The following is a 17841-nucleotide window of genomic DNA, read 5'->3' on the forward strand; positions in this document are numbered from 1 at the left end:
AGCTATGTGTGATTTTTAAATCTAAAGGCAAAAATTTCTAAATTAGCCAATTTCAAAAGGAATCAGATGCACAGGGTAGCCGTTAACATGTGCAGAATGTGACAGTCTGTTGTTTAGAGATTTTCTTTCTGACAGCTTGTCCAGGTCCACATAGATTTGAAGAATTGTTTCAAAAATATGAGGTTCTAAATAAAGATCTAAGGAGTATATTAAGACTACATTTGAATAAAAACAGCTATTTATTTAGAAATCCATTTACTGACTTAAGAGGCTGTTTGAGATGTATAACGGATGTAAATTTGACTAGAGAGTTCTTAAAGTTATTGTACCAAGTTTATTATTGAAAACTCCCCATAGCTTATTATATAATTACTTAACTTTTATGTATAAATATATAGGCAGAGTATTAGCTAAGGATATAGTTTTATTCTCTTGGTTTTTCTTATTTTTGCATGTTTTATGGTGTTAAATCCAACACTTGCAAACAGAGCTTGCATTATAGTTCTTTCATTCATATCATATCATTCTGTCTACTATGGTCTGAATGTTTAAGTCCCCCCCCACTACATTCGTATGTTGAAATCCTAACTCCCAAAAGCTGTGGTATTAGGAAGTGGGGGCTTAGGTCACGAGGGTGGATCCTTCATGAATGGGATTACTGTTTTTATAAAAGAGATCCCACAGAATTCCCTTGCCCCCTTCACCAGCTGAGCAAGAAGGCACCTACTATGAACAAGGAAGTGGGCCCTCCCCAGACACTGGCACCTTGGTCTTGGATTGCAGGCTCCAGAAATGTGAGAAACAAGTGTCTGCTGTTAGTAAATCACCCAGTTTATGATATTTTGTTATAGCAACCAGAATAGACTAAGGCACTATCCTAACAGTTAAAGTTTCAATAGAGGCATACTAACATATTCTACCCCAGGTAAGACAATAAAGAATGTGAAAATAAAAATGGAGAGAACCCAAATAGAAAGTTTTGTTTAAAAAGCCAGGAAGCCTAGGGGCGCCTACGTGACTCAGATGATTAAGCATCTGACTCTTCATTTTGGCTCAGGTCATGATGACAGGGTCGTGAGACCGAGCCCTGCCTCAGGTTCCCCACTCAGCAGTGAGTCCGCGTCTCTCCTTCTCCCTCTCCCTCTGCTCCCCACCCTGCTTGTGTTTTCTCTCTCTCTGTCTCTAAAATAAATAAATAAATCTTTAAAAAAAAAAAAAACCAAGAAGTCTAGGCTTAATTTTTATTGATATTGGGTTTTTTTGTTCTTCCCCCACCACACACACACACACACACACACACACACACACACACACACACACACTTTTTCTATTCATTTTTTGGGGCGCAGATAAATGAGGGGCATGACTCCCCATTTTATGCTCACATGATTTCTGGGTAACCTTGTGTACAACTGATGTACTTGTCAGAACCTCCAGAATTTCACACCCACATTTTTTATTTCCAGGCAAAATTACAAAATGCTTGAAACATCCCAGAGAAACAGCCTGAACTTTTTTTTTTTTTTTAACCGTAATACCATGGCTTGGTTCACATGCACCACTTTTCCCCCCTTACACTTAAAAAGTCTGATTTTTTGCTAAAATTCTATCTCCTATTCTATATATTGCTGTTTTGAGAAAGTCTCTCAACATTTTCTGCTTAAGACAATGTTAAATAATCCCTTCCTCATCTGAAGCACTAAAAGTCACAGTGATGCAGATTCAGGTATATGTTGTATAATCTTTAGACCTGCTGGAGTCTTAGCTAAAGGCCTATGGATTCAGAATTTTTTTTTTTAAGATTTTATTTATTTATTTGACAGAGACAGAGACAGCCAGCGAGAGAGGGAACACAAGGNCTGTATAATCTTTAGACCTGCTGGAGTCTTAGCTAAAGGCCTATGGATTCAGAATTTTTTTTTTAAGATTTTATTTATTTATTTTACAGAGACAGAGACAGCCAGCGAGAGAGGGAACACAAGCAGGGGGAGTGGGAGAGGAAGAAGCAGGCTCATAGCAGAGGACCCTGATGTGGGGCTCGATCCCATAACACCGGGATCACGCCCTGAGCCGAAGGCAGATGCTTAACCACTGTGCCACCCAGGCGCCCCTCAGATAATTTTATGATAAATATTTTCTCCAAGATATCCACCTGTGTCCTACTCAAAACTGTGGTCACTCCTAGAAGATCTTAAAGGCATTTTTAGGCCAGGAGATCAAGAAAGGCACACATGTGTGCCTATACACACTCACACCCATTCCTACCCACCCACCCACAGACACAGACACACAAATTACTCTAAAACAAACAAAACAAAAATCATTGCAAAATCAGCGCAAGAGACAAAAGATTTTTAAGATCACCACTTAGCCAGGGTGATGATATTCACATAATTAGGAAGGCCTGGTGGTTTCCAGGGTAACCAGGGAAGCCCAGGGCCTACTCAGGGTTCCAGGCATCAGCCTGGTTTCCTGATTCAAGTGATTTCATTCGGAGACCTGGTGAGAGATGATTCTCATCAGGAAGCCTTGCATTTAGTCATTCCCATAAATATTTGTGACACCATCTCATGAAGCTCTCAGGAGATTACACCATATAACGGCAAAACTAGACATTGTTTCCAATGCGGCAAACAGCTTTGGGAAAACTTTATTGAAAACCTCTGCAGTGTCACAGCAATATTAATTACAGGCCTTTGTGGCTATGATATGGGAAATCCGTCCTCAGGGAATCTGTGTTCTTAGATATGGCAACCGAATTATTTTAAATCAATCCAAGGAGGAAGTTTTTCCCTTGTGTGGTGACTATTTATAATAACAGTAATGCCCCATATCTTATATTTATAAGACTTGTGTGTGTGTGTGCAAATCTCAGTGTTTCGTGGTTGTCTCCTAATTAATCTGAGGATGTGGCCTCACTTCCTATAATCATCTCAAGTGAGAAATTCAATGCCAATGCACCATGCAACTGCGAAATTGGCCCTGAAAAGGCAGACAGACCTGAGCCCGTACAGCACCGTCCCATCAGGGTGAAGGCGGATCATGCGGTTTTTCACTGTCACTCCATGCACAAATGACTTTTTGTCATTTAAGAAATATGTGTCAGGCACCCATAGCTGGTCAGCCACTCGATTGTCAAGCGTGAGGTTGAGAGGGATCCCAGAATAGGCAAGCCTTTTATCTCTCCAATATTGTTGAAAATACATGGTTAAGGTGTAATCCTGGGGGAAAAAAAGAAAAGAAAAAAAATTAGTTTGTGCTCAGTCACAGGCATATTTCCTTCATGACTGGTTAAATTCTGGTTGGAATCCAGGAGAAATGGATATTATTTTCAGGCAGGGAAGGAAACAGTGGTTGCTTTCTTCTAAATGCAAATACTAGATTTAATAGGTGTAAATCGTGTCTATAAATCCTCTGCTGTTTTTTTTTAATCCTCTGTTTTATTTAGGTAAGAACCAGACTAGACAAATTGGCATTTAAGCAATAGTCACACAGATATAAAGGTCAAAAAATAATTTTAAAAAAGTCATCATAAAATCAGGTTGCTGGCAGGACCCTGAAAAGTCCCCTAGAGGACTCCATCTCCCATCGGGCAGACATGTGTCTTTACCACACACAGCAGAGAAGGTCTACCAGGTAAGCCACTTTCCTCTCCTGCCCTCTGCGAGAGCTGTAAATACAAACCCTCCATACACATGCACTGGAGACACAATGACCTGTGAGAGGTCTCTGTGCCTTATTCATTACATTTTCTTTTTCTTCCAGAATGCCACAGCCATTTCCACACTAACTAGGCCATATCATCACCTTGAGGTGATGATATATTCGTCTGGGGGAAATGGGAGCCTATAGCTAAAGCCCGGTGTAGGAGAGGGGGAAATGGGCCATGGTGCAACCCCCACAGGCTTGCCGACAAAATAAGCAAGTATGTAGGCAGATGATCCTACTTTTGTTTGTTTGTTCCTTTGTTTTGTTTGTTTGTTTGCAAAGTAATTAATACAGTAAGAAAGTAGAAAAAAGAAATCAGGCTGAGCATGAAAATTCTATTTTTAAATTTTTCCTCTTTTTGGCAATCAAGTCTGAAAATTTAGTAATATTCATGGGACATCCTGAACCCCACTACAGAAGGATCCAAGCTGAAAATCCAAAGGTAAACTCCCTAACCAGGGAAGGAAAAGTCGCTGTTACATTGCAGGAGCTTCTGAATTCACACACTTACAGATGTCGGCAAACATCCTGCTTTTGTGGGTAATGAGAGGTGGGATTGCAAATCAATGGAAGAGTCAATCCTAGACACAGGTCTTTCGACATCGCATCCAATACTCATTTTGCTGATTCACAGGGCCATTCTCAGTGCTTGCTAATCTAACAATGCCTACCTATCACTGATCTCCTGAGTATTAGAGCACAGAAGCCTCTGAAATGACAAAAGAACAAACCTGGACGTTCTTCTCCAGGTGTTCACAGGCAAGGTGACAAAAGACAAACAACTATCAGCAAAAGAAGTCTGAAGCTATAAGAGCCATAAAAAAATCAGAGGAGAGGGGATGCAATAAAATTCAAACGGACTCGGGAGTCTTTAGAGAGGTTTTATTTTCAACTTGAAGGAGAGATAGTATTTGAGGGTATGAGAAGAAGCATAGAAAAGTTTTTTCCCAGGCACTTACATGGGCAGAGTTCTGTGCCTGACATTACCTGTGTGATCTGGCCCTCACCCCACCACCAATTCTCACAGAGCAGGTGACATTAAAGATAGGCCTTGGCTAGCCAGATATTGGATGGGGGCATGAAAAATAAATCATACAAGGATATTGCTTTTATTGCATTGATTTTACAGAATTGATAAGAAACTCTGAGGAGTGCAGTTTTGGTGGAACTTAGGGTTCAAGAGGGGGAAAGGACAGAGTGGTGGGCAAGTCTGGACTCTGTGGCAGTGACCAGAAGATACAAAAACTTTCCCCCCGGGCTAGCCAATTCCTAGATAGCGCAACCAATTCTGTCAAGCTCTAGATTGTGCTTTCCAAATGCAAACCAACCAATCCAGAGCTCACACGCCAAGTGCCTTCTCTCTTGGTCTTTTACACTCCAGGCCAATATTTCAACTATGTTCAAGTACCAGGCCACGAGGAAGAGTCTAGACCCCAGGGCCCACTTTAATTATTCAAACTAGCCCATCCTAAGCTTGCTTATCCAGACTCCCATATGCAAAGTCATTCCCATGGAAACCACAATAAAGCTCTTTGCCCACAGTTTCCCTTCTTCCCTGTGACTGACCCCGGAGCTTCCCTGTATGCATCCTTCCCCCCCATTCCCTGCAACGGATGGTGTACCCCCTTCTTTTGAGGTCTGTGTTAACAAACTTTTCAATGACAGCTGTCTCCTGCTCTGTTGGCCTTGCCATACTGAAGTAATGGCAAAACCTATTTTAAACACAAAAATCACGGATCAGGAAGATCAGTTGTGCAGTGGTGAGTTTAGTGGTAAGAGGGATGATGAGCAAAGGCCAAAATGGGTGGACAGTGCTTGCTGGTGGGTGATAAGGGAGAACAAGTGGAAAGGGGGTGCAGGATAGGGAAATCCTAAAAGTTCACAGATGTTGGGCTTGATGTACAATGTCAGGCTGCAAATGGACGCCCAAAGAGTACAATCACGTCCCCTGCATTACCATGAATGATGGCTAACGTAGGTGAAGCATTTTAACTGAAACATTCAAAGTTTCAGCGGCATAACAAAATGGAAATAAATCAGCAGTAGCAGTTAAAGGATTTTCGATTTGAATATAATGCTCCAAACTGCATTCTTATTGAAATAGAAGCATTTCACTTGCTTCTCTCTTTGGTTCCTAAGCCCACATCCTACGCCTGAGTCATGAAGTCTAGCACTTCTCTGAGTTCCCTTCCAACTGGCGTTCACATGGGTTGCCATGAGGGTGGAGGGAATGTGTCAGTTTGCCCTGGGAACCCAGTTGTCATCCAGAGCCTGTAAGCTCAGGCTCTGAGTCTTATTTTGGCCTGTGCTGTTCTCCACACCATTAACAGCACTTCTCAGTTTTGGTCTTGGGTGTTTGCTGAGGTGACTTGAGTGGCTTAGGGTTGTGGAGAGCTTAGGTAAACAGAAGGGGAAAAATAGTTATTTAAATCCAAACCTGCTGCATCAGCTGTGCCTTGGAAAACAATGGCTTCACTACGTTAGTAGGGACACTAGTCAGTATCCCATTTCTTTCTCCTGTACAGATTGGCAGACAAAGGAAAGGTGACAGCAGACAGCAGGCCACGGTGCTGACGCCAGTGCTAGGCAGTGGTGAGCATCATGCATAATAATGACAGTAGCAGTGACTATGCTCTGACCCCTTGCTATGTACCAGTCATTTCTAACATCATTTCATTTAAACACAAAGCAGGGATTATCAGTATTCTCATTATCATTCCCAATCAATGAAGAAAAAAAAAATTAAAGAGCTGAAGTAATTTGCCTCCTCTCTTCCCTCCATGCCCCATTAAACAGGAGCAACTGGGGGACATGGGATTTGACATTGGGGCTACCTCCCTGCAGGGTGTGACTCTCAACCTCAAAACTGAAGCTGTAAGGGACAAGAGCTAGATTGCTCTGCATAATATACTGAAATGAGCTTGGTGGGAGGATGGTTTGCAGAGCCATCTCGAAGAGTGGAAAATCAAGTCAAGTAAGGTAATGCAGTTTTTGAGGGGAATAAGCACTATGATACCACTAAAGCCCCCATCCTTGCAAATAGTTAGCACAGCTGCTATGTAGACAGATGCCTTGTGAAAGTTTCTTTCCTTCAGGGGGTCCCAGTCAAGTTGATGCTTCCCACATTTGGAGCTCCCCAGAGCCTTTGTGAGCTTTCCTTGCCTTTTTCCTGGGTTTGTCACCCTCAAATACAGTGCAACTGAGGGAAGGCTTGGAGGGGGGGTGAAAGGAGACAGGGGAGAGGCCTTGAAATGGCATTTCTCAAATGCAGGGCTTTTGGGGGCTCCAAGGGCATGGGGATTAGAACTAGGCAATACTGGTGAGTCTGATACTGCTGGTGAATGCCAGCCTCTCCATTCCTTGGGCCTCAGCAGAGCTCACTGCGTCTGGTGACGTGATCCACCTGAGCACAGGGAGGGGTCTGCAGTCACAATGACACAGAACTCTCAGACACCAAAAAACTCTGCCGGGTGAGAGGAAGTTGTGATTGTTTCCCACCTTTCCCCTTTGCAGGGGAAACTAAATCTCCTGGACAGAGACATTAGGGAAGAGTGGGTGTGGGGAGGGGCGGGGATTAGGGAAAAGTGGAGTATAGGGAGAAACTGGCATTAGGAGGTGTGGGGGCCAGAAGGGGTCAGAGTGAGATCTCGGAGGGCCTGGTGTGGGGAAAAGAGTGAGTCTGGAAAACAAGGGCTGGATGGAGTAGTGGGCTTCTGGGAGGAGTGGGGCAGCATGGAGTATCCAGACTTAGTGAGGAATACAGAGGAATGAGGTGCAGGAAGGGGTGGGGCCTGGGGAGAAGCCCAGGAAGGAGCTTGGAGTCTGGAAGGAGCAGGCTCATGAGAGCAGTGGGTGTCCAGGTGAGGTGGGGCCCAGGGGACCATGAAGCCCCTTCACGGTGCAGTGTGATGGACACAGGCGCCACCCTGGGAGGGTGGGCTTAATTAGATTAGCACACAGTAGGAAGAGACAGTCTGCTTCCTGGCACTGACCCTTGGCTGTGGCACAACGCCATATCAGCACATCTAGACAGAGCATACTGGCAGATGCGGGGCAGGGTGAGTAATGTCCTAGAGACCAGGACTAATGGAAAGAGCTGCAAATGGAGGCCCAATGATGGGGCCCTGTGTCCAGGAGACACAGAATCCCTTCTGCTGTGGGACCTTCATGGATGGAGAGGGAAAACCTTCACTCCTAGCCCTGCCCCAGATTCTTCAGACCTGGGTGGGAGTATAGGCTCAGAAAGTTCCTTCTGGGTATAATTTGGTATCACGTGATTTCAGAAGACTGTGCTTTGGGTATTGGTTGAGATTTGCAGTACTTTGAGCATTTATAAAATATCCCTCGTATATACTAATTAATTGACACATTGAGTGCACGTGCAAAGGTAGTGACTCCCATCCATTGTGTGAGCAGCCCCTTCAACAGACCCAGAGGCCCTGAGAACACTGGGTTTCTTGTTTAGGTGCAGATCCAACCCTGGGATGGGGCTGGCACGAGATAGTTGGGAGGCCCTAAGTAAAGGCATTGATTTCCTGGCCCTCGCACCCCTCAGCTGCCAGCACCTCCTATCACCTCTGCTTCTCCGTTCACTCACTTGTTCACGCCCGAATCCTTGCTGGGGAAGGCAGTTGGAAGCCCATGTAGAAGAACCATCCTTGGCCTCCTAGGTTAGCTCGGCCTCGTCTCCAGGGGTGCAGACTCAGTGCTGTTCCAGATCCAGTCATAGACTGCCTGAGTGTGTGTACGTGTGTGTGTGTGTGTGTGTGTGTGTGTGGACCTGGACCTGGGGCACCTGCTGAGACCCTGGGCTTCTGCCCTACCAGGTTCATCTGTAGCTGAGATGGTTATCCATACAAGGAAAACCTCCAGCTCTCTGATTTGTACTGTGACAGATTCCAGGGGACACTGTAGCCCTGGGATATGGGATTTCGTGGAGAGAGGTCAGGCAGTGAGGAGGAAAACCCAAGCATTTCCTCATCCAAAATTCTCTAGTCCACTAGACCTAGAATTCCCTGGGATATAATGTATAAATAGAGATTATTTAATTATAGTTGGTTTGAACTATGGTAACTCATCAAAATCATTAGATAAGGTTAAATGTCTTGATTTTTTCTCTCCTTGTCATAAAAAGCATATGACAAACTTAGGATCAGCATGAAGAAATACTGAGGTAAGAACTATATTCAGAACAGTCTTTCTTTAAAAGAATCTTATAAGCAAAATCATCCAATTAAAAGGCCATTTTTCCTCAGGGGATCATAAAGCCCTCTGATAAGCTAATGAAGTCATGGACCTTCTCCCCTCTCTGTGTGCATGCCTATGTGTGCAGGCATTTGTCTATCAAATCAATCAGCATACTAAAGTCCACGGAGGTGCATTCTTACCTGCTTCGTAGTGCCTTCACAAAGTGATAACAAATACTAGTGATTGAAGTTCCTCAAGTTTTTAAGTAATTTCTTTAGAATCTGCATAATTTTTGTCATTGAAAAAAATATGACACAGTTGTCAGGTTTTACCCCAGATTACAAAAATCCATTTCATGCAAAGATCAGAAGCCAGAGTTCCTGCATAAGACACCAGCCCAGCCCAGGGTCCCAGGGTTTGGAGCCAGTGGGCTGAGATTGCAGTGGGTGGGGCAGGAAGAGGCAGACAGTCTGGGGCTGCTAGGAAAGGATGGCGGGCACTCATTGCTCTGGAAGCCCTAGTAGCTGGGGGCAGGGAACAGGCATTCTTGAATATGAGCCATTCATCTGCCAAGCATTTATACATAGGTGACAATCCTTTCAAAATCTCCCAAGAATGTAGAAACAGCAGCAGTAACAACAAAAATAACAAAATAAAACCTCAGCCTATCTTTCGGGCATTCAAGCAGCTCACATAAATTGCAATAAGAGATAAACAACAAAGTTTCTTTCTGCTGGTGGAAATCTCTCTACATTTATCACATTAAAATAACAGGAATACATATTCGAAAGTGGAAATACTGCTCATTATTCTGCAATTAAGGAATTGAAGAGATTTCCTCAGCGCAGGAAATGAAGACAAAATTTACTAACCCTGAGAAAGAAATGCAATCTCTAAACCACATTTAAATATCTAGCTGCAGCTGTGAAAGCCACAGGACACCTGCATTTGCATCTGGTTCAGCAAGTTTGTGATACAAAACCTCACAGGTAAGTTGTTCTCAGGTTAGGGAAAATTGTTCTGAAAAGTATACATAAGACCTAGGTCATAGAGACTTCCTTTGCAGGTATTTCTGCAACTAAGATTAAGGCTGGGGGAATCTTGTCACTTCTATTAACAAAATTTATTTAGAAAATTTGAATCCATTCTTTTTATGATCTAAAAATGAGTATCTAACATGACATCCATCTCCCCTCCCACAACAGACTTCATTGGTGCTTAGGTTTCCATTCATTGAATCCATATGGTAATCTTTCCTAAGAAAGTATGCTTCAGAGGGGAGGGGGGTGGGGGAATGGGATAGACTGGTGATGGGTAGTAAGGAGGGCACATATTGCATGGTGCACTGGGTGTTATATGCAACTAATAAATCATCGAACTTTACATCAGAAACCAGGGATGTACTGTATGGTGACTAGCATAATATAATAAAAAAACATTAAAAAAAAAAAAAGTATGACCCACCTCTTTCTGCTACCCTCTCTTCCTCCCCCAGCCCCCTTTAAGCATTCACTGAGTATTCCATAGGCCAGGGATGTGCAGGGTGCTAGGGACACAGAGATAAGGAAGACATAATTTGTAACTTTAAGTAGCTCACTCTCCAGGAAGTAGACATAAAATTGAACCAAAGAAAAAAGCGAAAGTGTTTAAGAGAAGGAGCTTCAGAATCAAACATGCCCATTTCAAGCCAGCCTCCTGTTGGCTGGGCAAATGTAGATGAACCATTTCATTGTCCTTAGCCCACTTACCCTATCTGGGAAGACAGCCTGCCACACTATTAAGGGCTTAGCATGGTGGAGGGCACCCATCAGAAGTCAAGAAATGCACAATAATGCAAAAGAAGTGTATATTTAAGGGATAACTACTAAGTCTGGGGCTGCCAGGGAAGGAGGCTGGTGTGCAAATAGGTCATGGAGAAGTTCTGGTCTTTTTATAATTATTATACCCACCCAAAGTTTCATAGTTTATATTTTTTATTCATCTACCTAAATGCTAAATGTATTCAAAAGATGAACCGGTCACCTCTGTATGAAATGTAAAAGGGCTGATGAAAATAATTACAAGTTCCCCACTCCTCCAAAGCTATGTGAAAAACTGGCATAGGATATAAATTACTTTGAATATATGTTTTTCTTTACACATATGAATAGATACCATAGATATTTTTCTGGAGTCCATTAAGTTTGAAAAGCACAATGATTATACTGACCTACATGCAAAGGACAAAAAAAAAAAAAAAGGTAGTATCAGAAGAAATTGAGAATTCAACATAAGCCATGAGAACTAGGAAAATGTAAGAGAGCTGCCCACAGCTAACTAAGTCTCTGGCAGGGGCTGATGTGCAGGGTTGGTAGGCAGGTTGCCTCTGACACACTGGATAGGTTTCCTTGCCCCGTCCCTTACCTGGGAAAGTTACCTAATCACTCTGAGTCTCAGAAATCTCTTGTGGAAAAAAGAAAGTAAAAACAGTCCTTTTACAAAAGTGCTCTAGCAATTAATTGAGCTAACAATGCTTAACACAGTGCTTGACTTATAACAGGCATGGAAAATTCTACATTGTCTTCTCTCATCGTAGAGCAGGGCCATCCCAGCACTGGATGAGAAAAGCTCCTCTTTAACAGTTGGACCCCCAGTGCATTGCGCCATGCCAAGGACATACCAAACTGCAGAGGAAAATGGGCTTGATTATTTGGAGGTGCAGGTAAAAAAGACTCAGCCTAATACTTTAACATAGAATTCTCAATAAAGCAGGCTTCACCTTTGCTTTTAAAATCCTGTCCGTCTTTTACTTAATATCCAAATGTAACAGATACAAACTTGTTCCCTGAAATGTATCAGGTCACTAGATTTTTATCAACCATTTTTTTTTCTGCTGTAAAATGTTTTGAAGTTACAGATAAATATTAAACAGATTTGTAAAAATAGCTATAACGCTAATAACAAAAAACCAAAACTAGCCATCCTGCCAGCCTGACCTGCTGTGAATAACCTGACCTTCAGGGGCTCCCGAACTCACTTTCCACCCAGTCCTCCCCATTTTATAATCAATTGACCCCTCTATATAAAGAACATTTTTGTTAAGTGTCCCCCTTCATGGTCCCCTTTAGTTGTAAATTTGTGGCCCTGTATAGCCTTTTTTTGGCGGGGGGGGTTATTCTCCCAAACTGGGAACCAAGGAGCCAGGAGAGAGAAGTATCCTGCTTTTCTTTTCCATTCCCAGGTACCTGCATCAGTGTCTCTGACACATTGCACTTTTCTGAGATTTGCATGGATGGATCCAGCTGCCTTCTGAACCTTTCCATCCAGATGCCCCACAGGCAACCCAAGCTCAATATGTCCAAAATTAATTCATTATCTTTCTACCCCAAATCTGTTCCTCATTCTGTACCACCATTCTGTACCCACTCATTCTCAAACAAACCAAAACCAGAGGCTGTACCCCAAACTCTTCTTTCTCATCTTACAGTCAACATTTATTCAGTCACTAGGTTCTGTTGATCCTATTTCCTACATGCCTTCCGTATCTAGAACTGGCCCATGAGTCAGCAGCAGTAGTACAGAGGGTTGGGAGTGTTTCCACTGATATTTCCATGATTCGGGATAAGCTCCCGGACTCTCAAATTGCATCCCAGAAGAACACTTACCCATGTCTAGAGCAGGCTGAGTTTAACACCAGACCTCAGATATATAATGGGTTAAATACAAGAATATACAAGATGATCAGATGTCTCACATTCTGTATGGGAACAGATGTTTCAACTCAGCACAAACACCACATGAATGAAATTTTGGAATGTGCTTATAAACTGGGGAGTCATTGCATATTCTCCTTTATTCTAAAAAAATATTTATCTGAATAATACTCACTAAAGACACCAGTTTAGTAACATGTATATATTAATATATATATAAAATATGTGCGTGTATGTATATATGTATACATATATAATCGGCAATGCATGTGTATATATAATCAGATACATATCTTTATTTTCCAGCAACTATTTTTAATTAATAGGCTTCCAAAAGGGGATGGGATGTCTCTTAAATACGTCATTCATCCAAAGATGCTCCAAGAACTGGCTGTGAGAAACAGCCATATTGCTTGTGCAAGGAACCCTTAACACCTCTATATTTGAGGGATATTTGAACAACTGGTGGAATGTCACACTTGGAAACTTGTGAGTGACTTGTCTGCATTCTGACTGTGTGGCATTTAACAAGCCTCTGTGCTTTCCCCTTGCTCAAGCACGGTGCCTGCAGATGGCCATGAGGTTGAAGATTTTATGTCTTTAAATAGTGACGGTCATCTTTGGGGTTACATGGCTTCTAGAGTTACATTATTAGAGTTACTGAACTGAATATCACTTAAAATCACTTTGAATCCCTTTAAGAGAGCAAACAAGGAAAAAATATGCTTCAACAGAAAGAAGGGTATTTATCGTAAAATAAAGGATGAATATTCCCATTTAAATGAAGAACCCCATCATATACTGTGAGAACGCAATGCCCTTTGCTTTTATATACATGCCTCTATAGCAGGATTTAACAATGGATTTCCTCTCCTCAGAGACAAATCATGTAGATTAGTGATGCCACACATTTTAAAGTACTTTCAGTTTCTAAGAAGATGTGCTATTTTTAGACAGCAAGCCCATTCATTTCTGAGATCATGTCTATTTCTGGTTTCTACTCAGAACCTGTTAGGTTATTGCTATTAGATAAATCACAATGTTAACAATATTATACTTTATATAACTGAGAAAATATTGGCTTGATCATCATTCTTTTTCTGAATTGTTGTTAATTTCAGCAGAAAAATTTGGATGGACACCACTACATGGAATTACATGAAACAGTGCTATCCTCTGGGACATTGTAATCAAACCTTAGGTAGTCAGAAGGAAACTGCGATGCCAATTTTCATACACTCAGTCAAGCACAAGTGCCCAAGGAAAGAGAAACACGAGTGCTAACTTTTCGATAGGAGAGGAATGACACTTTACCCTGCTTTTTAAACAAAGGACCCAGTACTCTCATTTTGCACTGGACCCCACAAATTATGTAGCTGGCCCTAGATGAGAGTAGTCAACTGTCCTTTGTCCCACCCACAAGATTCATGCCTTCTTCCAGCATCCATGAAATTGTCAGTGAAATCCCAGACCAATCACTGGCCTTGACACACAATCTTTTGCTTTTCCTCCTACTCAAACGGCCCACCTTCTTTGCCGCTAACTCCAATGCTTCCTGCTCTTCTTAATGTCAGGGTGCCCCATGGCTCCTCGTTCTGTAGCACCATCTACCTACTCAACCAAACCTCCATCCCCTTTCTTCTCTATCTGTACTTACTTCCTTAGTTATCTCTTCTAGATTCATGGCTTTACATGGTATCTGTATGCTTAGGATTCCCAAATTTTGTCTCCAACCTGATGTATAAATTAAACTCTAGAATCAACTCAACACACCCAGATTGAACTGCTGCTAATTTCACCCCAAGAACAGATCCACTTATAGTCTTCCCAATTCACTTGATTGTATTCCATCCTTACAGTTATTCAAATCAGAAACTCCATTCGTTTCCTGCTCAACCCTTCTCTCACATTCTACATCAATCCATATGAAATTCTTTTGACTCCACTTTAAAAACAGACTGTGGTTCAGCCACTTCTCAGTACTATTATGCTATCACCCTGGTCAACCACCATCTTTCTTCCCTCCAGACTACTGAAGGCTCCTAACTGGTTCCTCAAACATCACCTCTCCTGTGATCTTGTTCCCATCAGAGCATCCAGAGTGATTTTTAACAATTGAAGTCAGATAATTTCCTCTGGTGTTCAAAACCATACAATGGCTCCTTAGATCACTGAAAATTAAGCCCAGGTGGACATGCTCTGGTCCACTTACCACCTCTCTGGCCTCTTCTTTGCTAACTTCATTTCAGCAACAATATCCTCTTTGTTGCTCCTCAAACAATCCAGACATTCTTCTACCTTAGCCCCTTTGTATTAACTATGCCTTCTGCCTGGAACTCTCTTTCCCCAAATAACCTTCCTCATCTTCGTCTTTACTTAAATTTACATTTTTTTTTAAAGATTTTATTTATTCATTCGACAGAGATAGAGACAGCCAGCGAGAGAGGGAACACAAGCAGGGGGAGTGGGAGAGGAAGAAGCAGGCTCATAGCAGAGGAGCCTGATGTGGGGCTCGATCCCATAACGCTGGGATCACGCCCTGAGCCGAAGGCAGATGCTCAACTGCTGTGCCACCCAGGCGCCCCTTAAATTTACATTTTGAACAAGCTGTTCCTGACACTGGCCACCTCCATTTCCTGTGTTCTTCCAACCTGTAAACCCTGTTCATATTCTAGATGATAAATGTAATTGTTATATTTTGAAATTATGTTTATTTTCTTTCTCCCATGCTACAATGTAAGCTGCATGAGTACAGGAACTTAGTTTTGCTCACTGATGTATTACAAGTACAGTGCTAAGACAGTGCCTTGCACATGATAGAGGTTTCATAAACGTTTGCTGAACAAGTGAGCAGAACTTCCATGGGACCTGTGTTGCCAGCGTGTCCCTTCATAAAAGTTCTGCATGTGATTTCACCTGGTGTTCCATATTGGTTAATAAACTCGGATCACTTCCAGTGAAAATTTCTCTGCAGTTTAAAGTCAATCCCCAAATCCAGCTTAGTATAGGCGTGTGATACAAATTCTCAGTAAAGATGTCTTCCATGGGACCTAAAGACCAGGTGAGACAGACACATTTTTTAATCATCTCTCTTTGATGGAATTTCCTGTGGGGAATGTTTTTCTACAATACCCTTTCAATGAGTGTGTGGCCCTTGGGTGTGCCAGCTCTATGAAGACTCCATTTTAACCCTCTGCTTTGTAGAGTTCCTTAAGTTTAGTCTCTTATTTCTATGTGGTCATTAACAGCAAGCCAACTGGTCACATAGGGCAAATGCCCCAGGCCTTCCAGTGTTTAAGTGTAGCTTACAACACTCTCATCCTCAGCTTTCTTTCAAAATCTGTCCTTTTTTTGTGGCTCCTGGAACTTTCTCTTATTTTCTTATAAATTAAGTGATACATTTTAATAATGTTTATTATCAATTGGTTCACCATTTCTAATAGCTTTATACTTTAGAATTTCTAGTCATCCAAATTGCTGAACACAGAGCTCTTATCCCCACATCAATCCACCTGAGACTCGCTTCCAATCTCCAGCCTGGTCACAGCAAGGTCGCCCAACCATCTCCAAAGGGAACTTTTTGTCCTCGTTTGACTCAATATAAAGGGAGCTTGAAGCAAGGCTGAAAGTGCGCTCTCCTTGAGGCACTCTGCTCAGCCTCAGAGACAATCCTTCTGGCTTTTCTACTCCATTGGTCATTCAGCTCAGTGCTCCTGTGCTTCTATCTGTCTCTCTCTTTTTTTCACCATGTTCAGTTAGCCAACATACAGTACATCATTTGCTTTTGATGTAGTGTTCAGAGATTCATTAGTTGCAATATGACACCCAGTGCTCATCACAACACGTGCCCTCCTTAATACCCAATACCCTGTTACCCCATCCGCCACCCCCTTCCCTTCTGTAACCCTCAGTTTGTTTCCTGGAGTCCAGAGTCTCTCATGGTTTGTCTCCCTCTCTGATTTCTTCCCATTCAGTTTTCCCTTCCTTCCCCTGTAGTCCTCCCTGCTATTCCTTATGTTCCACATATGAGTGAAACCATATAATTGTCTTTCTCTGCTTGACTTATTTCACTTAGCATAATCCCCTCCAGTTCCATCCATGTTGATACAAATGCTGGGTATTCACCTTTTCTGATGGCTGAGTAATATTCCATTGTATAGGGAAACAAAAGCAAAAACGACGACTTCATCAAGCTAAAAAGCTTCTGCACAGCCAAGGAGACAGTCAATAAAATAAGCAGGCAGCCCATGGAATGGGAAAAGATGTTTGCAAATGACATTACTGATAAAGGGCTGGTATCCAAGATCTATAAAGAATTTCTCAAACTCAACACCCAAAAAACAAATAATCCAGTCAAAAAATGGGCAGAAGATATGAACAGACACTTCTCCAAAGAAGACATACAAATGGTTAACAGACACATGAAAAAATGCTCAACATCACTAGCCATCAGGGAAATACAAATCAAAACCACAATGAGATATCACATTACACCAGTTAGAACGGCAAAAATTAACAAGGCAGGAAACAACAAATGTTGGCGAAGATGTGGAGAAAGGGGAACCCTCTTACACTGTTGGTGGGAATGCAAGCTGGTACAGCCACTTTGGAAAACAGTGTGGAGGTTCCTATCTATATCTCAATGTTTGACGGCCTCAGGCTTGTCCCTGCTCTATCCCTCTTTCTTCCCCTCTTCCATGGTGATCTCATCCATCCCTAGGATGTTTAACAGAATGTTCAGCTAATGACTCCCTGTTTTTATCTGCAGGCTAGGTACCCTTTGAACACTGATGCCTTATCTAATTGTTCTTTTGATAGCTCTGTTTGATAGTATCTGTATCATCTTTACCTTTTCTCTTCTTTTTCCTAGTCCAATTCCAGGGCCCAACCTAACTGGCTTGGGTCAGAATTGTAGGAGGTAATGCTCAGCCCTGGTATTTTTTTTAAAAGTTCCACTTGTAATTCTTATTTTTGATGTAATTACTCTTGACACCGTGAGTTCACATTCTGATCACTATTTTGACTTAAAATTATACAGAATCCTTTCACTTCATTAAAATCAGTAAATTCTATTTCCTAACACCAACAGTCTATATTTAGAAAGCATGCACGTGTGTACTGAAACACAGGCATATGGACGCTCCCGCCATGCCCTGCCATGGAGAGGAGAGTCTGTGCTGCGTGAGTTGCAAGAACACAATCTTCCCACTTGCTTCTGAGATTCTAGTGGTTGCCAGTGTGCTCTGCTGCAAAC

General features: G+C 42.2%; 1 protein-coding gene across 1 annotated transcript in view; it reads right to left on the reverse strand.

Annotated features, from left to right (window-relative positions):
- Positions 1–17841, reverse strand: part of GABRB3 (gamma-aminobutyric acid type A receptor subunit beta3) — a 209497-nt gene that overhangs the window by 49240 nt on the left and 142416 nt on the right. Inside the window, exon 4 of the mRNA XM_034668908.1 lies at positions 3001–3221. Within this exon, the coding sequence (XP_034524799.1) occupies positions 3001–3221 (221 nt within the window). The remainder of the gene's footprint in view (positions 1–3000; positions 3222–17841) is intronic.

Source organism: Ailuropoda melanoleuca, chromosome 9 (assembly GCF_002007445.2).
Source record: "Ailuropoda melanoleuca isolate Jingjing chromosome 9, ASM200744v2, whole genome shotgun sequence".
NCBI classification, from domain to species: Eukaryota; Metazoa; Chordata; class Mammalia; order Carnivora; family Ursidae; genus Ailuropoda; species Ailuropoda melanoleuca.